The following is an 18,522-nucleotide window of genomic DNA, read 5'->3' on the forward strand; positions in this document are numbered from 1 at the left end:
CACTGTATGTAGGCATTAGCCAGACCTCTCTAGCCCGTCTGCAGCTTGTTCAGAACTCTGCTGCTCGTTTGTTAACTCGGGCCCGTAGGCACGAGCACATTACTCCCATCTTGGCGTCCCTTCATTGGCTCCCTGTGCACTACAGAATTAATTTTAAGCTCCTGTTATTTGTTTTTAAATGCGTAACAACTTGGCCCCACCATATCTATCTGAGCTGCTTCAGCCTTACTGCCCGCCCCGATCCCTAAGATCAGCTGATCAGTCACTGCTGACAGTCCCTGAAACTAGGCTGAAGCTCAGAGGCGACAGAGCATTTGCTGTTGCTGCTCCCAAGCTCTGGAACAATTTACCCCTGAGTGTCAGACAGGCCTCCTCTCTTCCTGTTTTTAAATCTCTTTTAAAAGCACACTTTTATTCTTTGGATTTTAACACACTGTGATTTTTGTCTTTCTTGGCACCTAAAACATACCTGCTGTGAACCCGTATGTGTATGTCTCTTTTTATCTATTTCCCTTTTACTGTTTTTATCTATCTATTGTACAGCACTTTGGCTACCCCTGTGTTTTTTTAAATGTGCTATAGAAATAAAGTTGATTGATTGATTGATACTCTTTTGTTACTTCATCTGTCTGTAATGTTTGACATGAGTCTAAACTAAATCCATCACTCAATAGTCAGAAGTCACAAGCTGTGTGAGGCCTGTTGCATTGGATTCACTAAATGACAGTGTAAGAATAAAAAACAAAAAAGATCTTACATGTAACCAGAGCTCACTTGCAAAACTAATGAAAAACTGCAAAAACCTGTGAAAGGAAAAATAAAGACTGTCATCAATGGTTAAAATGTGTGAGGAAGAATGTCTGCTCCATCTGAAGCCAGGATTTCAGATTTGGGACATCCAACATGTAGCAGGAGGGAATCCTCGGGAAAGAAGAGGCAGCAGGGTTTACTGACATCAACACATCACAAACAGGGATTTAGTTCAAGCAGAATGAAGCTGAACACAGAAGTATGCTTTGGTTAGCTGAACCTGCCTAGAAGCAAGTTATGTAAGCTACTTTTCCTCTATTAAATTCTCTGGGACTTTGTTTAGGATGGGATGCTGAAGACACAAAGGAAGTTTTACTTCTTATTTATCCTTTACATTAGCACTAAACTGCACATTTTACCTATATACTCCTGTTTTGTTTTAAAATGTAAAAATGAAATTAGGTATTAAATAAATATTGCATGTGAGGTTGTTTTTTTTTATAAAGATTGGCAAAAGAATGTGTATGTTTGTTGGTAAAAGTTCATTTGTTGAATTATCCTTGATGACATTTTCTTTGTAGAAATCTCACAACTAAATGTTATCTACACACACAGATATTATATACAAACACACCCCATGCCACCCTGTTCAATCAGTGTTCCAAAAGCTGCCAACCCTCCAGCAGAATGGACAGTTTAGTTGTTTCAGTTCTAGGTTCACCATAAATGCCTGTACCAGTCCTGATCTGGTTGACCCTGGTGGGAAGTGCTAGACAACGGTGGCTTCAAAGCAAACTAAATCCAGGTATTTACTTCCTCCTAACCAATGTGTGAGGGAAACATATATGAAGAAGATTGCTGCTGTTGGGATTGACCCATCTCAGGTGAAAGAAGAGGAACAGACAGTCGAGCCCGACAATTTGGTCCCCATCTCGTCCTACAACATTGTTAATTATTTAGTGTACACGAAGTGTGCCTACACCATGGAGGAGCAATGGACTCATACAATCAGTGTTTCAACAGATTTGTAAAGGATGTCTGAACTCTTCGTGTTATTACCAAAGTTCTGGTGACTGGCAGGGTAAGTAATAACAATATAATACATCCACATGTAGGCATATTGTGTCGACGGTGTGTTTATGGATTAGAATCAGATCTAAAATGGTACCAGTGCTTTATTTGTAACCATCATTCAACTGTAACAATTCTTTGCCAATGTGCTATTTGCTATAATACTGACAAAATCCTTTAACTTTTAATTTAATTATTTAACCGTAATGTTAGCTTTGGGGTTTATCACCTAGCATAGCTGAGTTATCTACAGTAGAGATGTTCTAAATCATGAAACATGTAATTATGGCACACATACAATCATATTCTAACATTACTTAACAGACTTTTTTTTTGTTGTTGTTACAAATGTTACTTTCACTGGAATAAGAGTGGTCCGAGCAGCTTCTAGACATCTTCAAAGGCTGATCCTTGTGGTTGATGTTCACCAGCCAGACTTATCGATGTTCTGCACTCAGCTCCTCCGTTTGACATCATTTGTTTCCTGATTTTCAGAATGTAGTTAAAACTATGTCTGCACACCATTTAACCTGACGTTAAACAACCATTAGGCCTACAGTTTAAAATAGGCCGTGATTGAAAACAAATGCCTCCTCTGCCGTGGCTGAAGCCATTGCTCATTGCAAAGGGACAAGAGGGTTGAGTGACTGGAAGTGTGACGTCACATGGGGACTTCCTGTTTATAGTTTCTACTCTAATTTGTTTGGTCTGTAACTACTTCACTGTAGTTTCAGCTATCTTAACCCTTCTCATATCAAACTCTGCAGTTTTGGAGGACATTCAGCTATGACTTTGGTTTTCTGTAAGTTTTACACTTTCTGAAATATTTAACTTTATTTACAATTGTTTACATTGAAAATAGTGAACTGTTCAAATCTGTGAAAACTGCTTATTTATCTTTAAATATTCTTTTTCTAATTTTCACTTTTAGTTATTTCTTTGCATATGCTATAAAGCAACTGTTTTGCTGGCTGTAGCTTTTAGCTACTATTTAGCTATTTTCCTTTTTGTTTAGCTAATTTCAGCTTTTGTTTGACTGAAATGTAGTCATTTAGCACTAGTCACTGAAAATGCTATTTTTGTCATTACAGAAAGAGCCTCCTATTGTTTCAGTAACGCCTTTCCAGTGAGCTCATGTAGTTTAATAATGTAAATGTTTTAAAATATTATGTTTTAGGTGGGAAGGAAATGGGTTTAAAGATAAACATGAACTTTTAGCTAACTCGTAGGCCTAGCGGCTAGTGTCGAGCCAAAATGGTGTGTCTCACGTAACCATGGAAACACCGAGGCACTGTTGGTAGCAGGGGTGGTGTTCTTCCCCGTCAAGTTAATAGTAATATAGGTCATTATGTATCGGTATATTTGAGACATTATTCCATGAGTGGATGCAGACTTTGAGCAGGCTGTCAGAGCCCGCGGTTCACGCGGTGAAATCGTGCCCGTCACGGTGTCCGGACGTGGAGCAGGCGGAGCGGCAGCGGCCGGGGGCGGAGAGACGAGCTGCGGGGGTCGAAGTCAGGAATCTTTAAGTTTAAAAGACCACTAGGCTCGGCTCGGCTCGGCGAGGCGGGGGTGAGTTCATGTTGGCTTTACCACAACTTAGCACATGTTTCCCAAAGACTTAGTCAATTGATTTTAAGTGAGACTGCAGATGTTTATGATGCATATAATAACAATGAGTGGTAAATAGGCTGCATTGGTGGGGAAATGTGCACAGTTAGCTCTGCTCACGTTTTAGTTGACTTTGTTTGTGAAGTTGGATCAATAGGTGCTTCGTCAAATAGTCCTTGATTTCGACTCACTTATTGTACAAATTTAGCTAAACGCATTCTCAAAGTAATGACATTTGGGAATTTAAGCTTTTTCTAGTAGATTCCTACTAAACGTAGGTAGATACGTTTTTGTTTGGTCTATAAAACGAAAATTTGACTGGATTCTGGGCCTTTTGCTTTGGTCGTCCTGAAGTTATTTTAACGTCAGCAGCCTCTAAGTTTCACTAAAAAGTTTTGGTGTAAACATGTTAAAGTTGTTTTTTTCTTCTGTTTTTTTCTACATCCAGTCAGCGAACCGTGTCTGTGCATTGTTCGTGTGGTATTGTTTCTCCCTACACCCCCAACATTCATTACGTTCCTGCTGGTTCCATCTTTGCTTCGTTTTTGACCACTGTTGTAAAGTTGTTCCCAGCGATCCTATTGGTCGGAACGTCACCCGGGCTCTAAACTGATTGGTCCAAGGATCATGACGTATTTCCGCAGACAGAAATTGGTGCGTTCACGTCCGCTGGACAACGAATCTGTGAGAATCTGTGAATGTGGAGAAATCCCATGAAGTGTGATTATTATTATCTAAAGAAGTGAAACGAACATATATTATTCTGTCAATCGGAGACACTCACATCTCCTAACGGAGCAGCCTTTTCAAATGACCTGATTGTACAATTTTCACAGTCTTCATACTAACTGCAGTAATCCACACATGTTATTGGCTTGTTTTTCTCTACACATTTAACAAATGTAAAGGTTGCGATTTTCTGGAGGCAAAGGCGTACATATTTTATGAAAAAAAAATCATATAATAGAAGTAGACTTGTTTTTTTTTTCTGCTCAAAACGCTTTAAACATCTATTTTTTGTGTAATGAAATTGCTGTCATGGTTTTAAATGTGTGACTCTTTTTAATGCATATTTGTGACCAAGTCCTCCCTGGGTACATATTCATGGGTTTGAGTATGTGAGTCCTGTTTAGTAAATGTTAATGGTAGGGACAAACCGAGCTGCTGGCCTGACGCTGAGATGCAGAGCCAGGCTGTTAATAACAACGAGTCATTCTGATGTTACAGTAATGTTTGGCACAGGCTGGGTGTGTTCACAGTGAGCAGGGTTACCGGTTTCAAGCTTGTTTATACACAATCATATTTAATTACATCATTCCTAATTATTCCCCAAAGGAATATATTACTGTAGTATATCTTCTGTGGAGAAATGTATCCCCAAAACTAAAAACAGTGACAAAAAAACAAGACATAGTAGAGAAAATGTAAAAACAAAAGGTTTCATTAGAGTACCATTTTATTTGTATTTTTAAGTGGGCAGAAATAATTTGTACCAGCTTTTTTTAGCAGTGGACTTCAAGTAAAATTCAGCCAGGTGCAGAGACATTTTATGAGACAAAACGTACCACTAAATTTGAATAAAGTCTCTCAGCTTAGAAATACTCCTTGTATGTCAGTTTATTCAGATATAATATAAATAAAAAAATACACTATATTGAATAAAATGAAATACATTTTAAATATATCAAATAATTAGAGTTCTGTGTTCTGCCTTTTGAAAAACTAAAATTAGCATTTAAGATAAAGATCCTTCACAGCAGGCACGTCACAAACTGCTCGATTTTAGATAAACAGAATGTTTTTTTCCTTTTTTTCCATGTTTGTCATTTAAATAGAAATAATCATAAAGCCTATTCAGTCATGCACTCAATTTTTAGGCACTTCAGTATTCAGAGATCTGCGATATGATTATAAAACCATTATTAAAGCATCCATAATCACACTTCAAACAATATCCTGGGCAAATAATCTGGGATCTAAAAGAAACTGCAGCATAAAGCAGTTTTCATTCAAAGAAGATGATGCAAACTGAATGAACAACAAAAGGAGTGAAATCATGAAACTCCTGTTAGAGCCACCTGACTCTGTCTGCCACAGACCTCAGACCTGCTTCTGTAAGACACAGCAAACTAATTAGAATGGATGGATTAATAACAAGTTGCATAAAATTCACCCTGTTGCCAAGAAGAGAGCACAGTTTTATTGTCAAACTAAACATGACCGAGTGGTTTATACGTGACGATGTGCTGGCTTACACACGTGTTTCTATTAAAAAGTGAAGAAGCGCCCTCTTGTCCGTACTGTACTACATTTTGTTGTGAAATATATTTATGTGAATGGTATTGTTTTCCCGTGTTTTATTTTTCTGTACATTCTTTTGAACTTTAAGAATTCTGCCTTAGTTTCAGTGTTTTCAGCCACTCAGGCATCAAACAGGATATTACAACTTTGACTTTTGTTTTTTGTAACTTTTAGACTTTTTGGACTTATTTAACTTTATTAAATGCACCAAGATCTCTTCAGAACCTTAAAAAACTTTATACTCTTTGAAATCTGCTTCAGCATACATGCTTCATATTTAGCTTGTAGCTCCTGTTCAGCTGGTTTTAGCTTTTGTTTTGATTGTTTTAACTTTAACAATTATGGTTCAGCTTTTTCCAACATCCTGGAAAATGTTTGCAATAAGGTTTCACCACAGAAACCTTGATATGTGATCAAGTTGAATTTCGATCATATATCAGTTTAAAAAAAACTATTTAAATGATAAATATTTTTTTATTATTTCATTTTAATCTCTTGTTTTAAATAGGCTATCTTTGGCACACACTCAGAATGCAGAGAAAGTAAATTTAAGCTGCCAGGAGTCAGTGAGATACAGGGAGCAGCTGAAGAAAAACAGAATCCATGCAGTAGCAGCAGGAAGTATGGAAACATTTACTCATAATGAAGGAGGAGATCTCCCCTGACAGCTGCACCATCGGTGCTTCATTCTGTCAGGCTCACACTCTGAATATGCCCTTTTCTGTTATAGTTTTGGGATGTCTGATTGTACCTGTACTGAACTTAATGAAAAATTGTAATTTTCTCTGTTAAAAACACTCTAACATTTAATTATGCTTATTTTCGTCTCATTCAGATACAGATGAGAGATCCTCCCAGCCCCTTCTTCAGAAACAGGAACTAACTGTGAAGATGGATTGTGACACAGAAGAAGAACCAACAGCAACAAAAACACATGAGAATAAGAATTCTGATGTAATATTTTTGATATCAGAGGATGAGGAGGAGAAAGCAGACCAGATGGAGATTGTGGTGAAGGATGAGCCCGGTCAGCCTCATCAGACAGCAGAAGCAGCTGTAAAAACGCAGAGCGCTGGAGGTGATTTAGTGACTTTCATCAAAAAACACTGCTGTAATAACATTTACTCAGCTCATCCCAAAGACCTTGTGCATGTTGTTTCAAACACACCTTTTTGTCTGTACCTGTATGTCGGGGTACCGGTGGGTGGAGGACAGAGCACCAGCTTCGTGCTGATTGGCTATTTTGACGCTCGCTCAGATGACAGGGTGGTGAAGCTGGTGCACACCCTGCAGATGAACGTTGACACCGCTGACCCACACAACTCTGCAGGCGTGACCACAGACGAGCTCACGCATGCAGCGTATTCCGACGCGTGTCTTCTGATTGAGACACTGAACAAGCTGGAGCTCCCGCTGTCCAACCTTGCCGTGTTTTACTGCAGCGCTCCACACCCGGAGCTGAGCCAGCTGCTGGTGCCCAAGCTTCAGACTTTTAACCCCAAGATGATATCACTGTGCAACATCTCTGGGATGGCAGGAAGAGCCTGCCAGGGTGCACTCATAGCTTCCTTTAGCCACGTGGTTGACCTGATCAGAGACATCCACCATCACTACTCCACCTGCTCCCCCGTTGACGACAGCCTGAAAAAGGTGTTTGCTGAGGCGGGATCGTACAACCCACTCTGTCCTGTCTCAGCACAGTGTCTGTTCATCACTCACAGTGTGCAGAACATGGCCGCCTGCTGGCAGGACTTGTTGGAATATTTTAAATTGCTGACACATTCAGAGGCTACGGACCAGATCAGGTTCCAGCTGATGGATGATAAGGTCAAGCTGCATTTCCTGTTCCTCTCCCACTCTTTGGAGCCCCTCAGAGCCCTCCAGGACCTGCAGCAGTCGGGCTCGGCCAGCCTGATAGTTGAGCTCCAGCTTGTTTCCATTCTGCTTCAGTCCTACGCAACCAGCATCCTCCGGTCGTCTGCTGTCGATAACTTTCTCTTGAAGCGCGACATGTGGCTGCTTCACAGTGAGAAGGAACTCCTCCCCACGGCCGAGGTGAAGGTGGGCTCACGCGCCTCAGACTTTCTGTGGGCCACCAGTTTGAACCGGAGACAGCAGGTCAGGAATGGCTTCCTGAAGGATGCCCAGTCTTTCTACATAGCAGCCCTTCAGAGTCTGGTGAAGAGCATACCAGGGCCACTGTGGGACGTGACCCAGAGGAATATTGGACCGCTGCTGAAAGATCCAAATAATATCACAGTAAGATCAGGACTTTCTGCTATTTCTGACAGATTATTTGACTGAACTGAGCACAACTTTCTGAAAGGTACTCACTACAACCACATCAAAGTTTCACACAGTTATAGCCATTTTTGTCTTGGCTAATGTCAACTAGCTGTGGCAGCCATCTTGAATTGGATTGACTCTAAAAGTTATTCACTGTACATCTGATGATTACTTTCTGAGTTTCACTGAAATTTGTTCAGTGGTTCAGAAGATATTTTGCTAACAGCCAAACAAGATTGACTCCAACAGTTAATGCTACAGGTGAAGGCAGGATTTTGCACAATTTGTGGCGCTTGTAGTACGTGTTGTGATTGACACTCAGCATATTTTAGGTCCATGTCTGTAAGACGGGCTGAGGTAAAGGCATGTCTGCTTAGCTGTGGTGACCAGCAGCGTTGGGGTTGGCCTGAAATGTTAACCAGTTGGAGACGTACATCAGGTGATTGCTTTCTGATAGGGCTGCAACGATTACTCACCTTAGTCGACTAGTCAGCTACAAAACAATGTCTAATGCGTCTTACACAAAAATATTCATAAGCAGCTGTGGTCACAATGAACTACAGAAAAGTTATTTGTGTACGACGGGATGTCAGGGAACAGTCATCTAAAAATAAAAACAAAGACTTTTGAAAGTGTGTCAGCATTCCAGATGGAGGCAGGTTGTGTCTTTCTTTGACATTACTGCTGCAATCCCCTGCAGTCCCCTCCTGGAGCAGAGACAAAAGCAGGAGGAAAGCTGGCGCGTCATGCTGCCTCCGTTTTATTCTAACATTTACATCAGTGATGGTTTAGTTATGTTAGAACAGGAGCAGGAAGTTTCTGTTCCTCCTGTGTGTAATATTAGGGTTTATCTAAAGTACCTAACAGAAATAATTCATTTGTAACATACTTATTCAGTTGCATCATTTATTGGTGTAATACAGTGCTGCACCCCAACAGTAAATGTATAAATTCATTATTAATGTTATTTTTTATTTCTTCCAGACCTACTTGTGCACATTTTTGTTTCAAATGACAAAGATTACTTTTATTTTACTCTGTGCTGACGAATATATTTAATTTTGTTAAAGTTAGGAATCAGTCTCAGCTAGAGCTTCATAGTGGTGGCCATCTTAACTTTCTGAGAGGTTCTCTAAAACCTGTTCAGTGTTTCATAAGATCTTTTAACAACACACACACACATTGTTGCTCTGCCTCAGCCCTCAGGTGATAATTACTAATTGAAACATAACAGTAGTGAGTGAGAAGGGTTTTGCCCGTATCTGTGTGTGTGTCTGTCTGTTAGCAAAATATCTCACGAACCCCTAGGAAAATGGTAATGAAACTTTCAGAAAGTAATTCCTGGGTTTACATCCACTACAGATGAACTTTTGGTCACTTCAGCTCTGTAAGCAGAAATATCTCCTGATGTTATTAAAACTCTAAGTTCAGCTGCAACTAATGATTATGTTGGTAGTCAACTAAAATCAGATCAAAATCAGTGATTATTTGAATTAGTCTCTGCTTCATCTGGGTGCAGCTGCTGGTCTTGTTTTAGTCTGCCCACCTCTCAGCATCCATGTACCTCCATTACTCCCTCACTCATGTACTGACCTCACAGGTCACATGTGCCAACATGGCTGAAGGATGTTGGTTTAACAGACCTTGTTTAAGCCGACATAAACGTTGAGGGTATAAATCGTTTTTGTCTGAAAACCAGTGGGCAGAATGCATGCATTCATCTAAGAGATGAGTCTGTTCTGGTCTGTCATGCTTTCTTTCTTCAGTCTTATACGAGCAGAAATAGTTTCCTGAGTCTTGTTTCTTCAGCGTTTCCTCCATCATTCCCCCTCTCCCTGTTCTGTTTTGCATATCAGCATGGCCTCTCCTGCCAGCATGAATAATACTCTGTTGTTAGTGTAGATGAGTTCATCTGACCATAGCTTCAGCTAAGCTCTTAGTCTGTGACAGATTTAATTATAATTATTTTAAAATCCTTTCTTGTTAACATGGTTCAACAACCAAAACCTTGAAAATGTTACAGTGACCTCAACAGTTTTCCTGCAATGCTTCTACAGTTGCATGAACCCTGGGTAATGTTTGGTTGAGAACATGTATTGATAAATGAAACAGCTTTTTGTTTGCTTTGTGGAACTGACTGCCTTCCATGTTTCTGCATGTTGTCTGAAGAACAGGAATCTGTAGTTATGCTTGAGTTGATGTCATTTTCCTCCCATTCTCCATTTGTCCTACAGGACAAAAGCTTTTCCTGGAAGGTCCTGTCAGTGATATGCATTTCAATGGGTCTGTGTCCTACTGAGGCTTCAGAGATGCAGCTGGCTCAAAATTACCACATTTTCATCAAGAGGCTGAAGGAGAAGCAGAACAGCAGCCATGAACGGAACAGCTGGGCTAAGGTAAACGACCTGCAGCGAGCATTTAGTGAGTTCAGTTCCTGGGCTCAACATACACATGTGCTGACAGAAAACATCTCCCTTTCAGGTGTCTTAAGTTACCTGACTGGTGGAGGCACTTAAATACTTCTGTGGCTGTTATATCTCTCAGGACGTTGTTTAGCTCATGGTGGCATTCATGCAATGGTTCAACCATTTTGTAGTGAGGTTCTGTGTAATAGTTATGAACAATTAATATCTTACCTGATCTACATACAGTGGTATGAAAAAATATTTACTACCTTACAAATTTCTTTTTTTGTCACATTTAAATATTTCAGGTCACAAAACAAATGTTACTATCAGAGAAAAATAACCTGAGTAAATACAAAATGCAGTTTTTTAAATAATGGGACATAGGCTACCCAAACCAATCTGGCCCTATGTAAAGAAGTAATCCCTCCCTGTGTTCACTGTAATTCTTTTAGAAAGCTGAGTTCAGTTTCACTAGCCACGCTTAGGCCTGATTGCTGCCTGACATGTAGACTCTAGAAATGACTTAAAAAATAAAGCCATAAATATGTTTTTTGTAGAAATTTTAAATAAAAAAAAACTATATTTTTTGGTAATTCTGAATATTGAAGAAACCAGTCAGGTGTTTTCAGCTTTTTCCATGACCCCCCTGATGTGTGACATCCACAGAGCCGCTGACGTTCAGCCATTCATCAGTGATTGAATGAATACCGGTACAGTTCCTTGGAATTATTTGTTTAAAAAAGGTCAGAAAATACCACTGGAGTTTAATTTTAGGCTTCCAGAAAGCCTAAGCTTTGTCAGATTTGGAAGCTCTGATGTGGGAATTACTATCAGAACTCTGGTTTGGACCACTTCAAAGAGAAGCCCCGCTCCGACCCTCGTTACTGCGGTGGACTGGCTTCAGGCCAAAACAACAGGACCTTTTGTCAGGAGCAGTCCTAACTATTTTTAATTTTAAAAGAAAGGCAAATGGAGAGGAGGACATCACCACAGAGAGGGAGACAAGAAACAGGAAGTTTTACTGAAAACGCGTGCTGCCATTAAAAGGTCTGAGCTGCTTACAGGCCGACATCCTGAGATCAGTTTGTGATTCAGAGCAGTTTATTATTGATGAGAAAATATAAACTATCCATGTGTGATTAAACAGATGTTATAGTCTGAACCTGCTGTTGATTAGTTTACTCTGGTGTGAAAGTTCATAAACGCTACTCTCGAGCACGCTCATGTTTTTAACAAGTTAGCATCCAGTTAGCATCAGGCTAGCTTCGAGTTAGCAACGTTAGCTCTCTGTCGTCTTTATGTTGATTTTTAGTGTCATGTACTGATGTCATGACAAGGATCTGGGGGTAATCGGTTCTCACCAATCCACGATTCCAACTCAGTTGTTATGTGTGTTTTTTGTCAGCCATGACGGTCCTTGTGATCATCAGAATCAGAATCTGAAGAGTTTTCATCTGATTCTGGAGATCCAGCTGTCGGTTCAGGTTCATACTGATATGATTGTATATCTATTACTCCCACAAAGTCTTCCGGTATTTCTTCATGTTCAAAAAAGGCTTCTTCTTTTGTTTCCACTAGTAAACAACTGGACAGTAGTGGCGTTCCTGGCCGGCCGTGGCACAGCGCACATCATGAACTCCTCCCCACAAATCCCCCACTTTAGAAGTTATTGACTAAAACGCTAAAACCAGTTTATTTAACTTTTAGGTAATAGAAACAGGTCTCTGCAATGTTGTCTGGATGTTTTTAACTAAAAAAACATTCATGAAATGTCAGTATTTAGGGTTCCAAGCCCGCGGAAGCAAGGCATGGCCGTTGGCCTGCTCCCAGCGGAGCAGGGAACCCTATTGGTTTTGTTCCGATTTTTCATTCTTCTCTATTATTTTTATTCTTCTCTGGTAAAACGCGTTGGCCAGAAAAACGAGAAATTGCTGGGGAAAAGCCAACCAGGCAGCCTGATAGAAAACCCCTACCGCTACTTAGACAAAGAAATAATATTGTCCCATACCTAGGGGGCGCTATAACAACAGACAATGCGTTTCTGCCAATAACTCCTAAACCGTAAGTCCTACACTCAAAATCTTGATGGCACATGAAACTATGAATGATTCTGTATCTTTTATACATTGGCCACGCCTACTTCCGCCCAACTGGATTTTTTGCTATAGCACGAAAGTTTTAAAATTTTTTAAATTTTGTGTGAGTAACGCAATAGCAAACACTTCAGCGCTAGCTAGCACAACGGTTAAATATGAATTTCTCCACCATACTTTAAGATTATGGAAAATGCATTTAGATCCCAATAGTGGATGAGATGTTGCCACTTTGTATTAGGTTTTATGCAGTTTTGCCATTAGGGGGCGCTATAATTTCAAAAAAATTATATCTGAATACCCGCTTGACGGATTTACACCAAACTTGGTACAGATGATCAAGACTACACCTTTAAGTTTGCGGAAATCACCGATCAGCTATAGAACTGCGCCCTGTATGTATGACAGAAAAGTTGCAAAATTTGACCTCTAGGTGGCGCTGTTACAACAAGAAATGCCTTTTTGTCAATTCTTCCACATCGACTAGTTGTACGCACAGTATCTCTTTTCTGATGTGTTCTGTGAACCATGCCTTTTTACGTGAGTTTTAAAAGAAATTTAAATTATGCTAATTAGTAGAAAGCTTACAAAATATGCGTGACCTACTTTCGTTAACTCCTCCCGAGGCTCAAAGCCAATTGAAGAGAAATTTCACATGGTACGACTGGGCGACTGGCTAACCACACGATGTGAACAGATTTTATTTTAAACCAATGACTTCTGTACTACAGACTTGACACGCCGCTTTAAAGCCTCAGGCCGATGTGCAGCGAAAGCGACGCCATCTTGTCAAAGTATTCTTAAAGGCGCAGGGCTGTGTAAACAATGCTGAGGACGAACAAAATTACGATTTTTTGTGAGTAAAATTAGCCCAATTTTACATAATCGCTATCGTTCAGGTTCACAGATATACACTTTTATTGTAATAATAACCATAATAATAAAAAAACATTATTTGAACAGATAATTTTAATAATAATAATAATACATTTATGGTTCTGAAGTGACTTACCTGTTCAATTAATGGCTATTTATAATAATAATATTAATGGTTATTTAAAATAATATTAACAATTATAATAATGAATATTATTATTATTCAGCATTGTTCAGACAGACCACTGAAAAAAGAAAAAGAAAGGAAAAATTAAAAGGATTGTGAACAATGAGAACAGTGACAAGCTTTTTAAAGACAGAAAATTAATCAGCTGATATTTTTCTATTTTGAGAACAGTAAAAACTTGGCCATCGTCTGACAAACAGACTCATTTTAAGATGAGGAGTGTAATCTGGTAACATGTTTCTGCCTGATGGTGAAAGAACTGTTAACTCAGAGTTTAAGGATTTAAAAAAGTTAAAATCTCTGTATTTGTCTGTCCTGGGAGAAACTAGCCTTGGTCAGAGGGGTTCCTCTGCACAGACACATAACATCACAAGGTTTTATTGTGGTTCATGTGAAAGGTGCTTCATAAACTTCTACACCACCACCTCTTCTGCTTTACAGTTATTTACATGGAGTTCTGTGGGGTTTTTGGAAGCACATATTGTGTGGGATTTTAAAATGTCACAGAAACTACAACTTTGTTATTTCTTTGTCTGAATCCCAGGCATTAAAGGTGGTGAGTAATATGGTTTATCACTCCACAACAATAAAGCAGATTGTGTCTTGTAGTGAAAGTGGACGCTCGTTCATTGCTGCTGGTTAGAAAACTAACAGCTGTGTTGTCTGTTCAGATTTTACATAGAATGAGACCATGGACTACTCTGCATCAGCTTTTTTTGACCCTCTTGGCCTTGCCCAGCTCTCTGCAAAGGACACTAGTGTTTGATAAGGTGAGTATTATTATAAGGTTTCCAGTTTATAAACTGAATAAAAATGTCTCCACTCACTGTAACCACCGTTACGGTGTGTAAACATGCCAAAGAAACCAGAGAAAACACAACCTGTCCTGCTTGTACAGAATAAGTTCTCTTCTTAATGCCTGATTTGAATAAAACTGGATTTTAACTTTTCTTTGTCTTGAGATCCAGGATTATTCAGAAAACATCTGGGGCTACAGCCACACGACTACAACTATTAATAATAATATTAAAAACTAGTCCAGATCTGCTTCTTTTCATTTCAAAGTGTTCCTCATTAGATCAGATCCCCTACATTGGGGAGGCTGCCAGGTGAGTACGTCATGGGCTGAGACGGGTCTGATGTACCCGGTGACACAGGGGAGCAGTAAAGCCACCTGTCAGCAGTCATTTGACAGGAGGACTCCAGAACGTCTCCTGATGTTGGTAGAGGGTGTGCAGCCACGTCACTTGAACTGTGAACATGTGTCAGAGTTGCTTTGGATGTCTGCAATGTTTCCAGTCCATCTCAAGTGTTTCCACACCTGCCCGGTAGCACTCCTCTTCATTTTGTACCCAGGAAGTATGGCCACGTAGTGACCAGAGCTGCAGAAGTACATTAGGTCTGGAGCTGAGATTAGACTGTGCCACAAGTCCTCATCTTCGCTCCTTTCAAAGCAAAGCTCACCATCTTTCATTGACATATTGGATGTTTTTCAGCAAGATTGAGGAAAAGATGATGGTTGTATTTGTTTTGCCTGTTCAGTTCAACCCAAGGACCCAGAGTTCCATGTGGTAACTTTTCCAAGCCGTGGCAGCTGCACAAATGTGTAACTGGGCTTTAGATGGTGTTACACTCCATTATTTAATCTGATGAAGAGAAGAACTGTGGTTTTTTCACTCTATGACAGGCATATGAGAACATCAAGATTCCTCATGACAGGGAGGAGACCCCCAAAGCCTCGCCTCAGCCTGACTGGTGGGCAAGGAGGCCGTCCATCCGCAGAAGGAAGCTGCCTGTCCAGAAAACAGAAGAGGGGGGAGAGAGTTCGACAGAGGGCAGTGACAGCCACGTCGCCTCACCTCGAACATATAACAACACAAAACACTGCGGGAGTGTAGACAACACAGACTACACAGACAATTCCTCAGGTGGAAATAAAATCTGCTGTACTGTCAGTGAGCTCCAGGTGTGGACTGGTAACTAACCACTTATTTTATCAACAGATGTCATTGATATCACAGAAGAGTCCATTATATTTCCAAACAACGAGCAAGTGGCTAATGGTAAGACGTGGATTATTCTTAGTAAATATTAATGTTGATTTAATGATATTGTTCCATGTACTCGATCCAGCTTAGAAGCCTGAGCTTCATTTTAAATCTAGATGTTTAGACATGCAAAAAATGAAAAGTTAGTTAAAGTTAGTCAAAAGTGAAGCCTGGGAAACTGATTAGACGTGCTGATCAGCCTCAGCACCATCAGCACACTCAGAGGAAACCAACAACCAAATCAGAAAAATAAATCAGCCAAAAAAGTTTGTTCTTTTTGTTTTTTTATTCTGAAAAACAAATGAAAAAACGTCTCTTGTTTAGCTTAGTCTGGATGAAGAGCTTTGCCCCTCTCTCCACACTGTATGGCTGACAGATAACATAAGTAGACTATCCTTTTAAGTATTCTAAATCATTTTTAAAAAGCAGTTATTGAAATCTTTACAGACGATTTCCAGGGATAACAGGATGTAAAACACTTTCAGCTGTGTGATGTCTTTGCTGTTTCAGTATAAGGCTGCTGCTGCCATAGATTTAAACAATGATCATGCACAATAGGTAAAAAAAAGATGATAAATATTCCCTACTTACCTGCTACCTCCAAGCTGCAGTCACTCAAAACTAAAGACTATAGAGTAAAGACCCAGTACCTGTGTGGACCAGCCTGGACCTCAGGACAGCTACAACAAATGATCATTAGATCTAAGGCTGCAGGAGGTCAGGCAGATCTACATTTAGGGCCTCATAGATCATCAATAAAACTCTAAGACAAACAGGGAGCATGTTCACACTCTTCTGTTTGTGTTAAAAGACGAGCTGCAGCGATCTGAACTAGCTGCAGTCACGAGAGGCCAGCCTGGTTAACACCAGCAGTTGGGATGTGATAAAAGCATGAAGGAGAGCGGCCATCTTCTCCACGCCGAAATGTTCCATAAAACACCAACTTTCTGACTGGCAGCCAGCAGCTTGTGAACATGTTCATTTATTGCTGTTTTGCAGGTGATGAAATGCAGCAGGCAGAGTATATCTTCATTGTGACAAGTGATGAAGAGAATCCCAGTTTGGATTCGCCAGTCTCAACGTCAGGCTCTGTAGAATCCTCAGAAAAAACTATTGTAAGTTTATTTTAATGTTTTTATTTGTAAACTTGCTTTTTTCAGCACTAGTAGTTTAACTTGCTACATTCATACAGCTATTCTGTTGTCCAGTTGTTTTTGTTTTTACCCTGTTATTGGATTTACCACGTCCCGGATGACTGAGAAGCTACACCAGTGATATTTCTTGCACATTTTCCATCACCGTGGATGCTGAAGTTTGAAACAAAGCTGTTGCTCAATCTGTTAGTGATCTCAGTATGAATTGGGGAAGAGTCTAAGCTACTAGTGATTCAATTTCAGTTTTTTTGTATAGAGCAAATTCAGAAAAACAGTCATCTCGGTGCACTATACAACGAAGTAACCCCAGGTCTGAAGACGTTTTGATGTTATGGAAAGAAAAACAATGATTTGCAAATCTCAAACCCATATTGGATTCACAATGGAACATAGTAAACATATCAAATACCCATTTAAAAAAATATATTTTTAAATGTGATTTTGGATTTGATGGCAACAACACATCTCAAAAAGTGAACATGGGGGCACAACCAAGGCTGCAACAAATTAGAAACAGCTGCAGCAGCATGTGGCAGACAGTTAGGTTAACTGGAAACAGATCAGTATGAGGACTGGGTAAATAAAGAGCTTTTCAGGAAGCTTCACCAGCCTGAACAATTTCAGAATAAATTTCTTTCAAGAAACAATTTTGGAGACATTATCTCTCTGATGGTATGGGGGTGCATGGGCAGCAAGTCATATACAGGTTTTAGAACAACATTTGCTCCCATTAGCTAGAATCCTCCATCAAACAAGAATGGGACAACATTCCAGCAGCTGCTGTCCTCAGCTCGTAGATGATGTTAAAGAGGAGGGGGTGCTTCAGTGGGAAACATGGCCCTGGAACAACTTTTTTAGCTGCCATGAAATTCAGAATTACCTTATTTTTTCACTAAAATTGATGCAGTTTTTCAGATGTTTGATATGCTCCATTGTTTGAGATTTGCACATGATTGCAATCTGTTTTTATTTAAACTTCACACAACGTCACAACTATTTTAAACTTGGGGTTGTAAAATCAATTCATTTCAAAAGAAAAGTCATTTCAATCCAATTATAATACATTACAGTCACATTTAGGACTAATTCTAATTGCCATTAGCTGTTAACAGTACACACTGGAACTGTGTTATAAAAACCTGAACCAGTCATATTAAAAACTCAGTTTTTATTCATATTGAATGTAAACAATGAGTTCCCTTTCAGTCGATTCACTCGGTACAACACATGTACTATGGGATATCACGCTCCCGCGTGTCCTGGCTGAAGACACCTTTAATCACGCCTTTAGGCAAATGACGTGATGACGACAAGTGACAGGCCCCGCCTGCACTATGTAACCATCCGTCATCACAGTCATTCCTCAGTTCTTACGCTCTTCACCTTGCTAAGAACACCTCTCCGAGTCAGGCTAGCTGCTGCTGTTAGTTAGTTCTGTGTTTCGCAAGGCTTCTCGGAATTAGCTTAACTGCTTTTGTTGGTGTTAGCCACTGCTGCCTGCTGGTAAGCGTGCGTGCCTGCCCGCGAAGCGCTAGTCCCGAGGTTTTTCCTGCACAGTTCAGCTTTTGTGGTTCGGGATGAGCACAAAGCTGGCACAAGCGAAGCAGAAGTCTTCTGTTCGCCCCTGTCCTCAGGGGTGCGGCTTCTCGCTCCATGAGAAGGACCAGCACGAAGCTTGTCCCGTCTGTCTGGGGGTCGTTCACGCTTGCAGAGCGTTGGCGGAGCCCGAAGCCTGCG

General features: G+C 40.1%; 1 protein-coding gene across 1 annotated transcript in view; it reads left to right on the forward strand.

Annotated features, from left to right (window-relative positions):
- Window positions 1-3,139: 3,139 nt before the first annotated feature.
- LOC108250195 (DNA (cytosine-5)-methyltransferase 3B) overlaps window positions 3,140-18,522 on the forward strand; it is a 47,192-nt gene continuing 31,809 nt past the window's right edge. The window contains exons 1-7 of the mRNA XM_017439956.3: window positions 3,140-3,393; window positions 6,569-7,992; window positions 10,254-10,415; window positions 14,255-14,353; window positions 15,271-15,511; window positions 15,587-15,646; window positions 16,631-16,746. Coding sequence (XP_017295445.1) covers window positions 6,625-7,992; window positions 10,254-10,415; window positions 14,255-14,353; window positions 15,271-15,511; window positions 15,587-15,646; window positions 16,631-16,746 — 2,046 coding nt within the window. The 5' untranslated portion in view covers window positions 3,140-3,393; window positions 6,569-6,624. The remainder of the gene's footprint in view (window positions 3,394-6,568; window positions 7,993-10,253; window positions 10,416-14,254; window positions 14,354-15,270; window positions 15,512-15,586; window positions 15,647-16,630; window positions 16,747-18,522) is intronic.

Source organism: Kryptolebias marmoratus, linkage group LG8, assembly GCF_001649575.2.
Source record: "Kryptolebias marmoratus isolate JLee-2015 linkage group LG8, ASM164957v2, whole genome shotgun sequence".
NCBI classification, from domain to species: domain Eukaryota; kingdom Metazoa; phylum Chordata; class Actinopteri; order Cyprinodontiformes; family Rivulidae; genus Kryptolebias; species Kryptolebias marmoratus.